Source organism: Podarcis tiliguerta, assembly GCF_965153285.1.
Source record: "Podarcis tiliguerta genome assembly, chromosome: 5".
In the NCBI taxonomy this organism is placed as follows: domain Eukaryota; kingdom Metazoa; phylum Chordata; class Lepidosauria; order Squamata; family Lacertidae; genus Podarcis; species Podarcis tiliguerta.
Window position 1 is genome coordinate 55,959,745 of NC_139538.1, and position 20,197 is coordinate 55,979,941.

General features: G+C 41.3%; 1 protein-coding gene across 4 annotated transcripts in view; it reads left to right on the plus strand.

The window, feature by feature from the left end:
- Positions 1-20,197, plus strand: part of DOCK1 (dedicator of cytokinesis 1) — a 359,825-nt gene that overhangs the window by 42,257 nt on the left and 297,371 nt on the right. For all 4 annotated transcript variants that reach the window (XM_083439577.1, XM_083439579.1, XM_083439580.1 and 1 more), the window contains exons 2-3: positions 10,473-10,556; positions 18,042-18,082. In XM_083439577.1, the coding sequence (XP_083295703.1) occupies positions 10,473-10,556; positions 18,042-18,082 (125 nt within the window). The remainder of the gene's footprint in view (positions 1-10,472; positions 10,557-18,041; positions 18,083-20,197) is intronic.

The following is a 20,197-nucleotide window of genomic DNA, read 5'->3' on the forward strand; positions in this document are numbered from 1 at the left end:
GTGAATACCTGCACCTAAAGCACAAGCTGGCTGCTGTGTATGCAAAACTTACAAAATATTACTACACAGTGGAGTTGCAGATACCACAGCTTGTAATGGTCTTGGGAAATGCTGTTAGAAAGGGAACCAGTTCTCAGGCCCCACTTCTTGTGTGGTACCTTTGGGTGATCAGTCTGCAGTACAGATGTTAAGGAAATGCTCTTTTACAGTCTTCTCACAGCTGATAGCAAATGTTTGGTGGAAGGAAAAGTTGGAAAAGTGAAAGCAAAGACTGATGCTTTTTTTGTAATGGGAATGCATTTTCACCAATTGCTTATTTTTTTTTTTAACTACTGAAGAAGGGAAAAAAAGCCAATGAAATGGTAATCTCCTTTCCTGTCTCCTTGATAGTAGTACAGAGCACTCAAATGTATCTTCAGCATCTCTGCTTACATAAAAAATACTACGTAGAGCACCCTAGGATATTTTGTGGACGCACCTCCAGCAGCCACCTTGCTAAATCGAAGCAGGTCTTGGATATTTTCAGTTCCTAGACAGGTAACTGCCTGGGAACCACATGCCTGCTGCCTTGAGTTTCATGCATATAATGTAAGTATATAAATGTAAGGGAAAAAATTAAAATAAAATAAATAGCGCAGACCATATCCCTGCCCAATCAGTAGCCTTCATTTCCCCCCCAGATCCATGGCTGCCTGGTAGCCCAAATGTGCATTTGTGGAATTGCCTCTTAATTTTTCACTATGATTTTTTATTGCGGCGAGTGATGCTGCTGATGTGTTTTAGTTAACTGTGTTGCATTGCATATTTTAGCTACTGTGAGTAAGATCCTGTGAAATTAAGCACTGCCAGTATTTGATTATGTGTTCAAGTTTCTGCATTTGAAACCAGTAGGGTTTCAAAGTGCAGAAGGTTGGCTGGGTGTGTATTTGCTTTATGGAGAAGGAAGATCATGAAAGATGTATTCAGTGAGTGGTCAACCATCAATCATGACTTCCTTGTCACTTTCCTCCAAAATGGGAATTGTATCTATGGCAAAAGAAGTCCCTTTAAATGGATAACACACTGGATGTGAAAAGAGCTGGTTGCTATAGAGCAACTGTGCTCTGAAGCTCTGATTAAGGCGTACAGTAGCTCTTTGTTAGAGCTAGTTGCCAAGCCAAGCCAATTCTTTTGCTGTTGAGAAAGCAGGCTGAGTCATGTGACTTCTTATTGATTTTGAGTGAACAATTTTCCACTTTTTTGTTTTGTTTTTGCAGGGGGGAAAATCCCACCTTGGTTTTCTCCTCTCCTTTAATGCTTTACTGACAACATCTGTTGTTCAAACGTCTACTTACATTTCTAGGGGTTAAATGCTATCTTGCAAGCGAGCAATATAATTCCTTATTCTGCAGCTGGCTGAGAAAATGTTGGTGGCAGAAACTGCAGCTGTTTGCAGAAAGTTTCTCTCTGACAATTGGCTTAAATGAAAAGGAGAGGCTGGGGGAATTGCTGGAGCAGACTTTTGCTCCGCAGTGGTTGTTACAAGCCTCCAGGTCTTGGGGAACTTTAAGGATAGATAAAAGTTAGAACACCCTCCTTTCTTCTTCTCCTTCACAAAGCAAGACCCTGGGTTGAACTTGTCAGTGTAGAAGAGATGTTCACACATAGGAGGAGTGCATTTTTATTATTTTTATTATTTTTATTATTTTTTTATTTACTTTTCAGAGACTTCCATTTTGCTTTGTTGCATAAGTTCTGTTTGGTACTGAATGTTTTGCTGAGACTGAGGTTTAGGTAAGTGGGTATTGTCCTTTGGTACGGTACAACTTTGACTGTGATGAACTGTTGGTGGGCAATAGTCAATAATATAGCTTAGCTCGTTGAGTTCACTACCATAGTGCTAGAGATATGATGAGCTCATAACAAAACCCTGTCTTCTTGCAGTGGTTGAGGTGAAGAAATGCTTGTACAGCAGGAGACTTGGTGCACTGGACACTTTCTGTTTTCTAAAAATGAACTTATTGGGACCTAGCACAACCCTACTTATGGTAACTGATTCCAGGGATGCAACACACTTTCTTGGACAGGAAGCATCTATTTGTTTAGAACCTAGAAGTATTTAATAGTATTTAGCAATTACATTCTGCCGTGTGTGTGTGTGGATGTGCGAGTGTGCTTCAAAGGGGGGGGTAGGCCTTTCTCTTGTTTTAATTTCTGTCTCTGCAAAAGGTCATTTGAAATTCACCATTTACACTTTAATTATATAGACAGAGGTCCTTAAAGACTGAATGGTATGAATTTGGAGAAAAAAAAATCTGTAAATTACTCAGACCACATGATAGAGTAAGAGTGGTAATTTTGATTAAAAGTGCCAGAGTAAGACCTGGGAGACCTGGGTTCAAATCCCCACTTGACCCCACTGACCTTGGGCCAGTCACTGTCTCTCTGTCCAACCTACTTAACAGGGTTGTTGGGAAGATGGAATGAGGAGAACCATGTATGCAATCTTGAGCTCCGTGAAGGAATGGTAGAATATAAATGCAATAATATACCATTTGCATGTCGTGCAGAAGTATAGAATTTTGGAGCTTGTAGGGATCTTGGGAATTCATCTAGGTCATCCTTTTGCTCAGTGCAGGAATCTTCTAAGCTCTACTTCCATGGAAGAAGAACATCTTCCAGTACAGTCTCTTTAGAAAGTTTGTCAGCTTTTAACCAAAATCTGCTTCTTTACAATTTCCATCCATTCATTCCAGCTCTGCCCTCTCAAGCAACAGAGAATAAGCCTGCTCCTTCTTTTGTGCAGTGGCCCTTCAGGTATTTGAAGACAGCGATCTGAAGACCACCCCACTCCTTAGTTTTCATCAATATTTTTATTTTATTTATCTGTTAGTATTGGCCTTTTGAGCCTGGCTGCTTTTAACATAATTTGGAAGCACCCCATTTCAATTCCCCCAAAACCCATTATTTTTTGCATTATTTGTTATACCCATTTGTCACGGTACAGGTGATGTCTAGAAAGCAGAAACCAGTGGGCATGAAGAGAAATTATGCGAATTCAGCTGGTGCAAGAATATACAAATTATCTAACATACTAGATGTTCTGTATAATGGAAAATTACAAATAACCCAGTTTTTCTCATATATATATATATATATATATATATATATATATATCTCAACACATTCATGCTTTTATTGTGGTGGCTATGACTCAAAGCATATCTAGCTTGACATTGACCTATCCACTTTCACTGATTTCAGGCATCATTGACTACTGTTGAATCCAATTCTAGTGGTCACACAAGTGCAAACCCATTTAGAGTGTCAATTTGGCAGTGAGTGGCTGAGATAAGCCTTTAGCAAGGTGTATTGATTTCTTGTTCCGATCTTGTCACCTGTGTCTTGCACCTGCTGTGTTGTCAACACCATTCAGTTTTTAAAGTTTGTGCCTGAAAGAGCTGGGCTGCTTGCTGCTGCTGCTGCTGTTTGTGTTGTTCGGAATGTCATTCTATGGACAGCTCCTTTGGCAGTGCATCCACCACTGGTCTTGGACCTGTGGAACAGGACACCCTCCGAATAAAGGAAATTGGTGGCCTTTTTATAAATTCATTCAGGCTTGTGGCCATTCTTTTTGCTACCCTTATGAAATTGTGTGGAACAGGATTTGATTACATGCTGTACTAGAGATAAGATCTTGCTGTGGTTACTGTCCTGTGCTGCGTGTGTATTGGATTAATGTGATTATTGGAAAAAACGAGTCCTTTTCTTTGGAAAAAATAATAATTCTGTGTTGTGTTTAGACCACCCCAAACAACGACTGAACATATCAGTTCAACTTTTAAAGATTCATAAGGAGGATGCTTGCTTTTTGTTTGTTCATGCTATTTAATGGATTTATAATCCGCCTTTCAACTTTTAAAGAAATAATTACTATTTAATCTCTGCTTGTTTTAAGACATCGCACTGTACGGCATGCAGTAAATTGCTTCACAAGTTTGCAGTGACATCGTATCTTCTTAATCAGGGGCAATATTGTGCTGAATTTTCATGTATTGGGAGATGCCTGTTTGTGTGTGAAAGCTTCTTGTTCTTTCATTTCATTTGTAAGCCCCATGGCTTATCTCTACAAGATTGTTAAAATAAGCAGGACCAGAAAGAAAGCATAATGAGCTGGAGGAGGCACAACTTGGAGTGATGTGATAAATACTCAATTCCCATAGCTTCTGTAGCACAGAATGACATTCAGGCATGTGAAAAGATTTCTAAAAATGGTGAGGAGCGATTTGAACACAACATGTTGTTTTATAATTTCAGCAGAAAGCTAGAGGCTTGTTAACTGTTGTTCACTGTGGTTTTAGAACCTGTATGTGGATGACTATTACCAGTAGAAATATTGCCCAGCTTTGGAAATGCTTTCGTTTCATTAAGATCTTGGGTACGGCTCTGATTCTTCAGGGGTGAATGCTGGAATATCAAGGAGAATCTTGTCTCTTGTCTAGGACAAACAAACTCTGATGCCTTATATTTCCTCTTGGTCTTCATTTGTGGACAGAGTATGATATGTTTACGTTAACTCATGTAATTCCCAAAAGGGAAGGGACAATTTAACAAGACAAATGAGTTCAGTTAACTGGATAAGCCTTAGAGAGCTAGTGTAGCATAGTGTAAGCAATGATCTTAGTCTCATACTTGGTTCACCCATTAACCATTATCCCTTTAATCTGAAGAACTATATGTCATTCAATCTAGCATCCATACCAATACCAGAAAGGGTATTAATGGAGCAAATATGTCTGGCTGCTTTCACACGTCACATAATGAAAATGCATTTGAACCGCTGCCTTATTATTTGTGCCATGAATGATTGCAATAGACTACAGAAGAAGAAAAAACTAGGCATATACCATAGTTGTCCAGACTTTTCATGTTGGTGACACACTTTCTAGACATGCATCATGTTGTGACACAGTAATTCAGTTTTACTATCAAAGCGGAGGTTAAACTAACCCTTTCCAGCTCCGGAAGTAGTGTGGGGGTCGTTCGTGTGACATACCTACACACTACAGCCAACAAACTAATGTGTCCCGACACACAGTTTGGAAAGCTCTGATGTATACATAAGCTGCTTGAATGAAAGGGTGGGTGGCGGGAGAGAAAGACTGCAGCTGTGACATAGCTAGATTCCAGTATCACATTGTCTCACATGACTTATCCATAAACAAGTTAAAGAAATGTGAAGTTCCAGAAGACACCTTTGTCACTGGCATATGAGTCTCCAAAGAGTTCCTACATTGTGATTTTAAACACCAACCAACTTGGGGGTCCTCTTTAGGCTTGCTATCCTATGTTGGGTCCCTCAGGGACTATTTGCTAGCATTCCATCTCTGGCACAGAGGCTATTTCTAGTGCTTCCTAAAGTTGTAGGATAAGTTTAAAATGGGAGGTTAACTGAAGGATTGCCAATTCCAGTTGGAACTGCCTGAACGTTAGGATCTTCCTCTGGATTTCCTTGTCTTTAAGGTGAAGCAGGTCCCTAGTAATAAGTAGATAGGATCTTTTAAACTGTGGCTACCTGGCTCTAGGATGCTGCCCCCAAATCTTTTTGGAGTCTGTTTAAGACATTTTCATTTGCCTAGGCTTTTTATATCTCCTGATTTGTTCTTGATCTCTGCTTGTTTCTAATATTGAACATGCTAAAGTCGTGCTGTTCTTATTTATTGTTGTTTGCTTTTTAATGTTTTCCATGTTGTTGGTTTTTCTTTTTTTAAAAACCCCCAACACTTCGCAATCTGGGAGCCTCTTTGGAGACTGGAGTGGGGTACAAAATACTCAAAAGAAATTCAACAAATATTTCTGCTTTAAAACAACCTTATGACTATGATTATTAAAAATATCAAATCAGACTCACCGCCTGATACAGCTTTCTGTGCAAGGCCCCCCCAAATGGTATTTGGTGTAGGCTTTTGCATGTGTTTCTTTACAGTGTACTTTAGATTACATGGGGTTTGTACCTTTATTATAAATCAGCACTGCTCTTATAAATGGTTGCAGTTGCAATTTCCCTTCCCAAAGAGAATTAGATTTTCTGCTTTATTCTCTCTTGTGGGACTGCTTCAAGTAAAAAACAAAAAACAAAACCAACTTTGCTGAGCTTTGTATGTTCCCAGTCATATCTCTCACAAGTTGGCTTTAAAAAAGACTTTTAATTAAAATCCCATTGCAGAGTTCCTTAGATCAATGTTCCTAATTCATCAAGAGTTCAGCACGGAAAGTGACTGACAGCTCTGATCTGATTGCTGTTTGGTTTATTGTATTTAAGGAGTTGTCTGTCAGAAGAGCAAAGTGCTGTAATGAGTGTCTGCATCAAACTGCCATGAACTTACTAGCATTCTTTCTCATAGTCTTGTAGATTGAGTGTTGAATCAGAATCAGGGACAGTTATATGTGGGCTTGGGAGTGCTAGTTTTGTGCTCTGCAGCAGTGCTTCTCAAACTATCTGATGTTGTGGGCCGGCAACTCCTCCCACTGCCCCATGTGCCAGGGACTGGTACCGTGTTTGGTCCCTCAAACATCCCACCCAACCTGAGTTGTGGTGGAGTCATTGTGAACTGGCAGCTCATTGGCTAGCGCTGGTTTGCGGGCCAACACTTTGAGTAGCGCTGTTCTACAGGCCAGTGCAATTTGCTTCTGCTCTGCTGCCTTTATTATATGTTACTTAGTAGTGGGTTGTGATTTGGAAATGAAAGGCTTGTGGGCAACTAAATATATTTATATCACATGAGTTTATTTTTGGATAAATTGGTGGTACCAAACTTGTGGACTCAGAAGCAAAGTTTATATATGGACTATAAATACATCTGAATTCCCTCTTCCATTGGTCCTTCGTTGTTGTATCTATGGCCAAGAGTAGAGAGAACCAAAGCTACATTCCTGTGCATTCTTTGTTGGGAGAAAGATCCACTGAAAGTGAGACTTGTTTCTGATGAGTAGACATGTTTAGGATTGCCCTGTAAGTCACTTTTATACAGTAGTCTTAAGTATGGTAATGAATTTTTTTTTAAAACACAGATGGCCTGTCATTTCATTAAAAAAAAGAAGAAGTGAAAAACAGTCTATAATTTTTAAACATAAAGAAAATAAGCAGTCAGCAGAGAGAGGCTGTATTAATCTCCCCTTTCAAATGCTTTGTCAAATAAATTTGGCATACGGTGGTCTGTATTGCTGTATTGTGCCTCCAAGCATAGAATTTCTTAACTGTCAGATCAGGGTTTCCCAATCTTGGGTCTCCAGTAGCTTTTGGACTACAACTCCCATCATCCTTGACCACTGGTCCAGCTATCTAGGGATGATAGAAGCTGTAGTCCAAAAACTGCTGGAGACCCAAGTATGGGAAACCTTAAAGGTAAAGGGACCCCTGACCATTAGATCCAGTCGTGGCCGACTCTGGGGTTGCGGCGCTCATCTCTCTTTATTGGTTGAGGGAGCCGGCGTACAGCTTCCGGGTTATGTCACCAGCATGACTAAGCCGCTTCTGGTGAACCAGAGCTGCGCACGGAAACACCGTTTACCTTCCCGCCAGAGCGGTACGTATTTATCTACTTGCACTTTGAGGTGCTTTCGAACTGCTAGGTTGGCAGGAGCAGGGACCGAGCAACGGGAGCTCACCCCGTCGCGGGGATTCAAACCACCGACCTTCTGATCGGCAAGTCCTAGGCTCTGTGGTTTAACCCACAGCGCCACCCATGTCCCATGGGAAACCTTGGGTTAGGTTATATCCAGTGCTCTTGTTCTCTTCTTCCAGAAGTGACAGAACACTTACTTTTATTTTTTGTGTTTTAGAATAACTGCTAAAGAGCCATTACAGTATGGGGTTGTTGTTTTTTTGAATGCTGTATTTTAATACTAGGTTTCTTTATTTCCAAAAGGAGAAAAAGATATTGTCTTTAATACTAAAAATAATTACTTCTAACAATTTTAATTGCAGTGGAAGTACAATGTGCACATGTAAACTATATGCAAAGTTCACACATAGTAGTATCAGTGGTGGCTAACCTGTGACCCACCCACCCCGATGATGCGGGACTACAGCTCCCATCAGCCTGTAGCATTGGCCATTGTAGCTGAGGCTGATGGGAGTTGAACAACATCTGGAGGGTCATAGGTTAAAGATTCTTGGTTTACAATATGAATTGCTGAAGTAAATGGGAAATTGGGGCTGCAACCCTTCTATACACATTATGGAAATAAGTACCAGTGGGGCTTACTATGTTTGTATAGAATTGCATTGTAGATCAGTTAGCAATTTTATTTTTATGATGATTCTATTGCAGCATTTAAATCTCCCACCCCACAGTTTCCCAGCTCCTCTAATATAATGCTGATGTCTCCTATTTTCCCCTTCTCTTCTCCAGCACACAAACTTTTAGGCTGTTTCTTGCAAATATCTGTGTTCTGAAATTTGTGTGTAAACAAGGAAGTGAGTCAGTTGAAAAATGCATCTGTAGCAATTTGTGTGTCTCCTATACATGTCCAAGAAGAGTGGGTGTTATTTTCTTTTTTCTTAAAGAAAGATAGTGCCATTTCAAATGTTAATTTAGAGCTGTGTTGGCAAGGCCACACTTCTCATGAAATTCTGTGAGATTATAAGAGAACGAAAGAGAACTACTAGAAGAAAATGCTGATGTAGCTTTTTATATATATATTAAAAAACCCAAAACACTGTTAACGATGTGAAGATGAATGCTGTCCAAAGCTGTCCATTATATGGTTTTAAATCTACTGGGTATTTTGGTCTTTCCTTTTCAAAGAGCAGACTCATGAATCTTGTTTGTTCTTTAATTTCTCTTTGGATATTCTATTTAATAAATAAAGTTGAATCTGTTTAATTGGGTGGAACAACTGTTTATTATTCGTTCTGTCTCGCGTAGCAAGCCAGTATGAACTGATGCTTGATGTCAGTATTCTACATCTCAATGTAAACTACCAGGTTGAGACTTAATAGACAGAAGACAGAAGTGTTTCTGGTCAACAGGGCTGCTGATCCTTAGATTAGGTGGCACCCTCTTTTGGATGGACTTACATTCCTTCTGAATTAATTAGATTCATAGCTTTAGAGTGCTCCTGGATTCTGCTCTACTCTTAAGCAGTCAGGATATGATAGCTGTGGCTAGGCATTCTCTAATATTATTTTACTTATGGCCCACTGAGTACAAATAAAAAGTAGCAGATTATAGAATGCATAACAAGGTGGAAAGAGAAATGGCAAAACAATCATTGGTTATTTAAGGAAAATAGCAACATTTAGAAATCTTGTAACTTGCCTGGTAAGAGCTCTTCAATCAAATGAGCAACAGAGAAATGCTCTTGCACAGCTTAGGTTGACACACCAACAGCACCTGTTCCCGAGGAAGCGTGTGTGGACAAAAAGAAAACTGTTTTAGGTTTTTAGAAACTCCCATTTTCTCCTCTTTGCACCCTGTCTGCTCCATTCATGCCCTTGCTAGGGCACGTATCAAATGTTACAACCATTTTGACTGAGTTTCTGTGCTGCTTTCCATTGAAGTGTATCCCAAAGTGGTTTACAAAACAATAAATAACAGGAATAAATGTGAGAATAGAACATCACACTTGCAGATAAGAATATCACAATTATAATGCCTTGACCATTAAGAGTTGTATAATATTGAGAAATACACAATAAAACAATAAGTAATTATAATACTCAAAACAGCAGCTCATATATGATCCTGCATATCCACTCACGTTTGTCAGAAGCCCTGGCCTGCATCTCATTGCCATCAGTGCTGTGGTCAGTGGAAGAGAATCTTCTCTTCCATGGTGTTGAGCTTCTGGAACTTCCTTTCAGATCGGTCCTTTAATTAAAGACATTAGGCACAGGACAGATGTTCTTGTTTTGGAGTACTTGTGACGACCAGCTCTTAAATACTTCCATTCTTCTCCTTGCTCCTTGACAATTTAAACTTATGATGCTATGTAGCTTGTTTTTCATATTTAACATTTTGTATGGTAGTTTTAATTTTTGTTGATCTTTGTCACCTTGAGCATCATGATACAAGTTGGAGAAGTAAGATACATTTTTTAAAAATGTAAATAATGAATAAATAAATAACACAGGACCAGTTTATACATTTAGCATTCCTTCTTCCTGTATGATCCTGTGTTCCATTGCAAAGTTTTAGAGGATAGGACAAATACATAGAATGAGCCTCTCTTGGAGGAACATGTGGGAGAAGATGCTGCTTATTCAATCCATAATTGCTTTGTGATCTTTTTTTTTTAATGAAAAGTGGTGATACCTGCAGTTACACTGGTTAAATTCCAGAGGGGCTTCTTATACGCAGATAGTGGTTTCAGCTATGCCAACAAAATAATACTGAACTGTTACTTTTTTTAAAAAAAATCTAATTAGCTGGTGGGTTTCTTTTGGCAGCATTTTTGATGCTAAAAACTTGACTTTTCCCTCCCTCTAGCATTCTACAACTATGATGCCAGGGGCCCAGACGAGCTGTCTTTACAAATAGGAGACACCGTCCACATATTGGAGACACATGAAGGCAAGTGGAACAAATGTTTCTTCCGTAACCATTATTCTTCCCGTCATGACTGTCAGCATTTGGGTTTTATGTGCCTGTTTTAGCAGATGAGTTCTATTTTGAAACCTAATGAAATATTGAAGTGTTTAAATGGGCAAAGAATTAACAGTTACTGCACATTAAACGAGCAGGCTTGTGATAGCTGAAGAATAACCTTTCTAAGATAGAAATTTTTCTTTTTCTCTCCCTCCCCCCCTCAACCCCCCCCCACAAAGATTGATATTTGTGCAGCTTAATTTGTATGGATCTCTAGTAGCATCTGTTGAGCGGTTAGAATGGTAAGATATCCCTAAGAAACCCTCAGACTTCAGATAATATACAAGGTCCTTTTAAAAGGAGTTAATCTTGAATGCTGAAATATAAAAGATACTTATCTTCTAAACTGTAAGTCTCTGCTGTGTGGTCTGTCCTAAAAAACCCCCCAATATTTTATTTGCGTCCCTTTCAAAATGAAGTTAATTATTATTATTATGTATTATGTATTGAATTTATACACTGTACTATACCCCCTGGTCTCAGGGCAGTTTACGGAATAAAATCAAAATATAAAACCACAAAATCCATAATCAAAACAACAACAACAACCCAGTTACACCCCCCCAAAAAAACACCCCACATTTTAAAAAGGGCAGTGGATGTCAATCAAATCAACCAAAGGCATGGTTAAAATGGAACGTTTTTGCCTGGTGCTTAAAGGTGCATAATGAAGATGCCAGGCAAACTTCCCTGGGGAGAAAATTCCACAGACAGGGAGCCACTGCAGAGAAGGCCCGTTCTCGTGTTGCCACCCTCAAGACCTCTCGAGGGGGAGGCACATGAAGAAGGGCCTCAGAAGATGATCTCAGGATCTGGGTAGGTTCATATGGAAAGAGGTATACCTTGAGGTATTGCGGTCCTGAGCTGTTTAAGGCTTTATAGGTCAAAACCAGCACTTTGAATTGGGCCCAGAATCTAATTGGTAGCCAGTGCAGTCTGACCAAGATCGCTGTAATACGCTCAAGCTGTCTTGCTCTGGTGAGCAACCTGGCCACTGAATTCTGCATTAGCTGCAGTTTCTGAACTGTCTTCAGAGGCAGCCCTATGTATAATGCATTGCAGTCATATAACTTTGAGGTTACCAGAGCATAGACAACAGTAGTTAGGCTATCCCTGTCCAGATAGGGGAATAGCTGGGCCACCAACCGAAGCTGATGGAAGGCACTCTAATCTGGTGAACTGGGTTCGGGTCTCCGCTCCTCCACATGCAGCTGCTGGGTGACCTTGGGCTAGTCACACTTCTTTGAAGTCTCTCAGCCCCACTCACCTAGAATCATAGAATCATAGAATCATAGAATCATAGAGTTGGAAGAGACCACAAGGGCCATCGAGTCCAACCCCCTGCCAAGCAGGAAACACCATCAGAGCACTCCTGACATATGGTTGTCAAGCCTCTGCTTAAAGATCTCCAAAGAAGGAGACTCCGCCACACTCCTTGGCAGCAAATTCCACTGTCGAACAGTTCTTACTGTCAGGAAGTTCTTCCTAATGTTTAGGTGGAATCTTCTTTCTTGTAGTTTGGATCCATTGCTCCGTGTCCGCTTCTCTGGAGCAGCAGAAAACAACCTTTCTCCCTCCTCTATGTGACATCCTTTTATATATTTGAACATGGCTATCATATCACCCCTTAACCTCCTCTTCTCCAGGCTAAACATGCCCGCTCCCTTAGCCGTTCCTCATAAGGCATCGTTTCCAGGCCTTTGACCATTTTGGTTGCCCTCCTCTGGACACGTTCCAGTTTGTCAGTGTCCTTCTTGAACTGTGGTGCCCAGAACTGGACACAGTACTCCAGGTGAGGTCTGACCAGAGCAGAATACAGTGGCACTATTACTTCCCTTGATCTAGATGCTATACTCCTATTGATGCAGCCCAGAATTGCATTGGCTTTTTTAGCTGCCGCGTCACACTGTTGGCTCATGTCAAGTTTGTGGTCAAACCTCACAGAGTGTTTGTTGTGGGGAAGGAAGGGAAAGGAGATCGTTAGCCGCTTTGAGACTCCTTTGGGTAGTGATAAAGCGGGATATCAAATCCAAACTCCTCTTCTTCTTCTTCTTCTTCTTCTTCTTCTTCACCTGAGCCTTGAACGACAACAAAGGATTCAGGAGTACCCCCAAGCTACAAATCTGCTCCTTCAGAGGAAGTGTAACCGCATCAAGAGCAGGCTATCTCCTACCCATCCGGTCTAGGGAACCACCCACTAACAGTGCCTCCGTCAGTGCTTCAGTTTGTTAGCTCTCATCCAGTCCATTACCGAGGCAAGACATTGGTCCAGCACTTCCACTGCCTCATCTGCAGATGTAAAGGAGAAATAGAGCTGAGTGATGTCAGCATACTGCTGACAGTGTACTCCAAACCTTCGGAAAACCCCACCCAGTGGTTTCATGTAGATGTTAAACATAGGGGATAGGATTGAGCCCTGTGGAACCCCACATTGAAGGCTCCATGGGGTTGAAAAGCATTCCCCAAGCAACACCCTCTGGGAACAACCATCCAAGTAGGACTGGAACCACCGCAAAGCGGTGCCATGCACCCCTAAATCGGACAGTCTTTCCAGAAGGATACCATGGTCGATGGTATGGAAAGCCGCTGAGAGGTGGAGGAGAATTAACAGGGACATGTTTCCCTTGTGTGTCTCTCTCAACTGAGATCATACAGTGCTACCAAAGCAGTTTCTGTGCCAAAACTGGGCCTAAACCCTGATTGAAACGGATCCAGAAAATCAGTTTCTTCCAAAAGTGCCTGGATTTGGTCAGTGACCATTTGCTCTAGAACCTTGCTCAGGGAAGGGAAATTAGCAACTGGCCCGTAGTTAATTAGGTTTTCCGAATTCAGGGAACGTTTCTTAAGAAGTGGATTTAAAGAAGTATTAGTTTTTATATACAGCGATATGTGTATAATCTCCTCTTCCCCCCAAATATTTGAAGGTTGTCTTTGACCTATATAATCCTTTATTAATATTTATTTTGTATTTATATGACACCTTTCCCCCAAGATGCTTAAGGCAGGATTTTTGCCGTTTTATCCCCACATAAGTCTGTGAGGTAAGTTAGGCTGAGAGTGATTGGCCCAAGGCAACCCAGTAAGCTTCATAGCAGAGTTCAGTTTTGAACCAAGTCTCCACAGTCCTTGTCTGACATTTGAACAACTAAAGTAAGAATTTACTGTGTTTATTTCTATCTACCGTTCAGCATTCCTTGTCTGACTTTATATTTGATCTGCTTTCAATCCCCTGGATGTAAATAGAAAACACCACAGCTGCTTAACAGTTGCAGGTGCATAAGTTTTATTGATTCGCTCCCTTCCCCCGCTCCCTGCCTTCTCCTTTCAGGACTGAGACCTTATTTTCTTTCTCATCAATATGTATGTTTGCTTCCTCTTCCTCTAGCTTTTTTCCTCTGACCTTTTCAGATACAAATGAAGGATGCAGTTGCGCTGTTCCAAGTGACACTTTACAACCCTAGAAAGACTACTTGCATAAAATGCACAGTAAGGGGTCTCTACCACACTTGATAGTGAAAGGCATGCTCTCTCTACCTCATTTGTTTTATGCGATTTTCAAAAGCCAGGCTTAGCTGTTGCATGCTGCCTCATGACAATGAAATATGCAAATAAAGAAGCAGCATAAATTCAACTATTGACATATAGTCTTCGTTCAGACTTAATGTCAATCTCTGGCTTTTCATTAAATGTGAAAGTGGACCTGAGAAGAGCCGTGCCAGAGATTTTCTAAACTGACCACAGTTGGCTGTTGCACCTGAAGGCAGCAAACACTGGCTTGCTTAAAACATAGATTGCTCTTATATCAGAACTTCAAACTATGATTTGATGTTTAAATGAAGACATAGGGACCCTATGTAGTGAGTAACCCTTTGTTTGTTTGTCTGGGAAAGGTATCCTTGGTGGGGCAAGTTTTGCTAGAAGAAAGGCAACAAGACCTCCTTTGCTAAACAAAAGCTCTTTTGCAGCTCAATATATCTCGCTTTTCTTCTTAGTTACCCTCAGTGCAGAGCAGCTCTTGGTTCCAACAGCTAGACAGATGCTTATAAACCTACTTTACAGAGCCAGCGTGGTGTAGTGGTTAAGAGTGGTGGATTCATAATCTGGTGAACCGGGTTCGCTTCCCTCCTTCTCCTCATGTAGCTGCTGGGTGACCTTGGGCTAGTCACACTTCTCTGAAGTCTCTCAGCCTCACTCACTTCACAGAGTGTTTGTTGTGGGGGAGGAAGGGAAAGGAGATTGTTAGCCGCTTTGAGACTCCTTAGGGTAGTGATAAAGCGGGATATCAAATCCAAACTCCTCCTCTTCTTCTACTTTTGATGAGCTGCACCCGGCAGCACTTTCTACACCTTTATGTGCCTTATAACACAGGTAGAGCAGATAAACCTGTTTGTCTGATTAGCATCACAGATAGGAACTGAAACAAATATATTTGCTGATGACTGGATGGGTATATTTAAGTTAGTAGATTTTATCAAGTTGGTTTTTGTTGGTTGGGTGTGTTTTTTTGTATTGCCTACAGCGGGTGGTGCTGTGGATTAAACCACAGAGCCTAGGGCTTGCCGATCAGAAGGTCGGCGGTTCGAATCCCCACGACGGGATGAGCTCCCGTTGCTCGGTTCCTGCTCCTGTCAACCTAGCAGTTTGAAAGCACGTCAAAGTGCAAGTAGATAAATAGGTACCGCTCCGGCGGGAAGGTAAACGGCGTTTCCGTGCGCTGCTCTGGTTCACCAGAAGCGGCTTAGTCATGCTGGCCACATGACCCGGAAGCTGTACGCCGGCTCCCTCGGCCAGTAAAGCGAAATGAGCGCCGCAACCCCAGAGTCGGTCACGAGTGGACCTAATGGTCAGGGGTCCCTTTACCTTTACAGCAGTGCAAATGTCCCTTCTCCAAAGCACTTGGGAGTAAAGGTGCCATAAGCACATCTCCCACTTCTTCATCTAGCTTTACAAATCTTCGCCACTGACAACCCCGTTGTAGTATAATTATTTCAGCCCATCAAAACATCTCACATTTGTGGAGGCAGGATGTCATTTCAGGGAAACAAAGAGGTAATTTCTCGTTCACTCTGCCCCCCCCCCCCCGATCCACAACACATCTGCAAGCGATCAGCATTATGTGCTTTTATTGCTACCAAGCCTATTCTGGTTTAGTGTGACTGTTTAATCAAAAGAACAAAAACAAAAAACACCAATCACACATAATAGTCATTCAAAAAGAGTGATAGTGCTGCGCCAAATTGGGCGGAATCTTCCATACAAACTCTAACCAATTCAGCACAAAACTGGCAAGCAAACCTGCATTGTAAACTGCTCTGCTTGTCATTCTCAGTAAATATGGGTCCTTTCCCCCACCCACTGATCCTCTGGAGAGGCCACAGACAAATTTTACAACAAAGATTATAAAAAACGACTACTCTGTTTCATTATGTATCTACACCGCTAATTTCTTCCCATTAAAACCATGCTTTTGTGTAGGCTATGTAGAGGGACTGTCTGCCTCAGCTAATTACCCACATATACCTGAGAAAGGATATAGGATCTCTTCTTTCCTGCCCACCAGGCTGTTTCACAGTCAAAAGGACTGCAGGATAAAAAGCGTGGGGGGGGGGGGAGGCAGAGACAACTCCCATCATCCTGATGGCAGCATCACTGGTCGTGGGTGATGGGAGTTGTAGTCCAACAAAGATCTGAAGACAAGGCATGGGAAAGGCTGCTCTGTAGAGTTGAAAGAAATTTTTATTGCACCCATTCACAGAAAAGCCAATATATACATGATTGTATATAAAGCCTTAAACGGTGCTGGACCGCAATACCTCAAGGATCTCATCTTTCCATATGAACTGACCCAGATCCTGTAATCATCCTCTGAGGCCCTTCTTCGTGTGCCTCCTCCACGAGAGGTCCAGAGAGTGGGCCTTCTCTGTGGTGGTTTCCTATTTGTGGAATGCTCTCCCCAGGGAGGTTCAGTTGGCACCTTCATTATACACTTTTAGACGCCAGGCAAAAGCGTTCCTCTTTAAACAGGCCTTGGGCTGATGGACATCCGATGCCCTTTTATACGTGTTGTGGAAGGGAGGATTATTGGTTTATTTGTCCTTATTTTTATAGTGTACTTTTGTGTGTGTGTTTTTAAAAAATGTAATTTTATGTTGTGAACTGCCCTGAGATCTACAGGTCTAGGGCGGCATACAGATTTATGTAGTAGTAGTAGTAGTAGTAGTAGTAGTAGTAGTAGTAGCAGCAGCTAGATTAAGCACACAAAATGGCTAATGGTGGTGGTTTATTGGTTTTTCTAAATCACAGGACTGGAAACATGAACATCTGTGCATATCTGCCACACACATTGCACTACTCACACAAACAGACCACTTCCATGAGCAGCAAATATTTAAGCTGCCTTCAGAAATGTCTACACCTGGTTCATGGTAGAGTCTTGCATGCAGCAATATAGCAAATCCCTGCTCTGTTCACTGGGATTGGCCACCAATCACCATCAGAAGGAACAAGGCAGATAGAAGGCATTTTTAAATGCCTAAACACTAATGACTGGATGTTTCAAGCTGTTTTTAGTGCTATTAATCAGACCACTGGACTGACCATACATACAGAATCCAAATATGGTCAGGTGAAAAGCATTCCTTTACACTTCTGGTAGATGGTGGGTATTGCAATGCCACTTATATAAATATATGATGCGGCCATATGTAGGACTGTATACAGTATTCTGGTTATCCTGTGGTTATACCAGGTTAAACTACCTGACTTTTAGAAAACACCTCAAAGTTAGGAAAGTTTTTAATGTTTGAGGTTTTCTCGTGTTTTTAATATTCTATTGGGAGCCGCCCAGAGTGGCTGGGGAAACCCAGCCAGGTGGGTGGGGTATAAATAACAAATTACATTATATTATTATAGTAATGTGCTTTTTCTGTGGCTTCCTTTGAAGGCTGTTTTGGATGTGTCAGCTAGTGGATGCAGCAGCCTGGATGTTTGTTGGGTCAAAGCCTTTGTACCATTTTACTCCAGTTCTGCACCAGCTACACTGGCTGTTTATTTACTTCTGAGCTAAGTTCAGAATGCTGGTACTGGCATTTGAGCCAGTAAACTACTTGGGGCCAAGCATTCAAATTCAGTTATAAAAGAGGAAGACGCCATTTGTGGATTGAAAAACTGACATGCTAATTGCACCATGGGTGGCTATTACGTTGTATACCACTTCTGAAGGACTGGTTATGTGGGATTGATGCCATTTATGAATTGTAATATATACAATGAATTGTATACAAATTGTATACAATGTATTACAATGAATTGTAATATATCTGTACTTTACATGAAGATGTGTGTGGATTGTGGGTGTATGTTGTCTACCAATTAGTTTATAAAAATTTATGAAGAAATCTTTTCTTCTAGGTTGGTACAGAGGTTATACTTTAAGGAAAAAATCCAAAAAAGTAAGTATTTCGTTTCCATAGTAGCAAATTCCTTTTTTTGTGTCTGATGGTTTAGGTTTTTCATAGTAACTACTTAAGATATTCTATTTCCTTTCAAAACTTTTTACTGAAAGGTAAATTAGAAAAAAGTTTGTGGATAATGCTGTTAAAATAATGGGTTGCTCCGAAATAGAATTTGCTTTTTGAAAAACATAAGTAGCTTTGTGATATTTTCTGTCTTTCACTACAAAAATGGGTGGTGGTTAGCCTTCACACATACTTACATATTTTGTTTATAGAAATACAGTGGTTCCTCGGGTTACAGACGCTTCAGGTTACAGATGCTTCAGGTTACAGACTCCACTAACCCAGAAATAGTACCTTGGGTTAAGAACTTGGCTTCAGGATGAGAACAGAAATCGCGTGGCGGCGGCATGGCGGCAGCAGCAGGAGGCCCCTTTAGCTAAAGTGGTGCTTCAGGTTAAGAACAGACCTCCAGAACGAATTAAGTTTTTAACCCGAGGTACCACTGTAGGTTGGTAAGAGGAATAGTTTATAACTTGCTGGTTGTGAATTTTAATTTTAATTAATATTAAAATTGAGTTTCAGTAGCTTCTCTTTCAAGAAACTCCATAGGTATTAAAATGTAAGTGGGCAGTTTATAGGAATCCTGTCAGCTGAACTCACCTTGTTGGCTGACCTAGGCAGTACAGTGGTACCTCGGGTTAAGAACTTAATTCGTTCTGGAGGTCTGTTATTTGCTCTTTGCGCATGTGCAGAAGTGCCAAATCGCACAGGCACCTGCGCAGATGTGGCGCTTCAGGGTGCAAATGCTGCAGGTTGCGGACGTGCCTACGTCACGGATTACGTCCGCAACCCGAGGTTCCACTGTACTTCATTTTACTTCTATTACAGTGGTACCTCAGTTTAAGAACAGTCCGGTTTAAGAACGATTTGGTTCACAAACTCCGCAAAACCGGAAATAGTGTCTTGGTTTGAGAACTTTACCTTGGTCTAAGAAGGGAATCCGAACAGTGGAAGGGCACCGGTGGCGGGAGGCCTCATTAGGGAAAGCGCGCCTTGGTTTAAGAACGGTTTTGGTTTAAGAACGGACTTCCGGAATGGATTAAGTTCGTAAACTGAGGTACCACTGTATTTAGAATGGCGCATGAGCAGTGGGGTAGCAGGCATTGAATTTTGGCATCACACAGGCCTTTGCTGAAATTTGAGACTCTAAGGTCCACCACTGATCAATATATGTACCATCCTACTTTCCCTCTGCTCTTCTAATAATGGTCCTCCAATGAAAATATCAGAAGCTTTTGGTTTAGATTTCAGTTAACAACAGTTCAGCATTCTGTCCTAACCTCAAGCTGTTGTTAATTGAAATGCCCCATGATTTAAAACAGGTTTGTTTCATGTAACTATGATTATGATTAAACCAGTTAGTTGGGTTCACATACAATGCTAACCTCGTCTAGTTAGTATAAAGTGAAAGTAAATACTTCTGAATTCCTACTCCCCCTGGCTTGCCTAGGCTTGTTCTTATAATCATAAATAATCTTTCAGGGATGTATAACTATGTAATATTTAATGAAATGTAATTCTGAACTTTATTGGTCATTCAGAACCCCCTCCCCCAGCAATGTGGGTCTGTGTGGAGAGGGTAACAACGTTCAGATTTTTGGGCATTGAGTTACAAGAGGATCTGTCCTGGAGTGTCAACACAAGGGGGCTTGTGAAGAAGGCGCAGCAGAGACTGTATTTTTTGAGAATACTAAGGAAAAACCATCTTCCGCAGAAACTGCTGCTTGCCTTCTATCACTGTGCCATTGAGAGCGTGCTTACTTATGGCTTATGTGTGTGGTACGGAAGCTGTACTACCCAGGACAGGATGGGGTTGCGCAGGGTTGTGAAGGCAGCAGAGAGCATTGTTGGCTGCCCACTCTCCACCTTAGAGCAGATTTATGCCACAAGGTGCCATAGGAAGGCACTGGACATAGTAAAAGATCCATCGCATCCTGGTCACTGTCTCTTCGAGCTCCTGCCGTCGGGACGGAGATACAGGATGATGAAGACAAGAACAAGCCGTCTTAAGAACAGCTTCTTCTCTAGAGCGATCTCGGCCCTGAATGG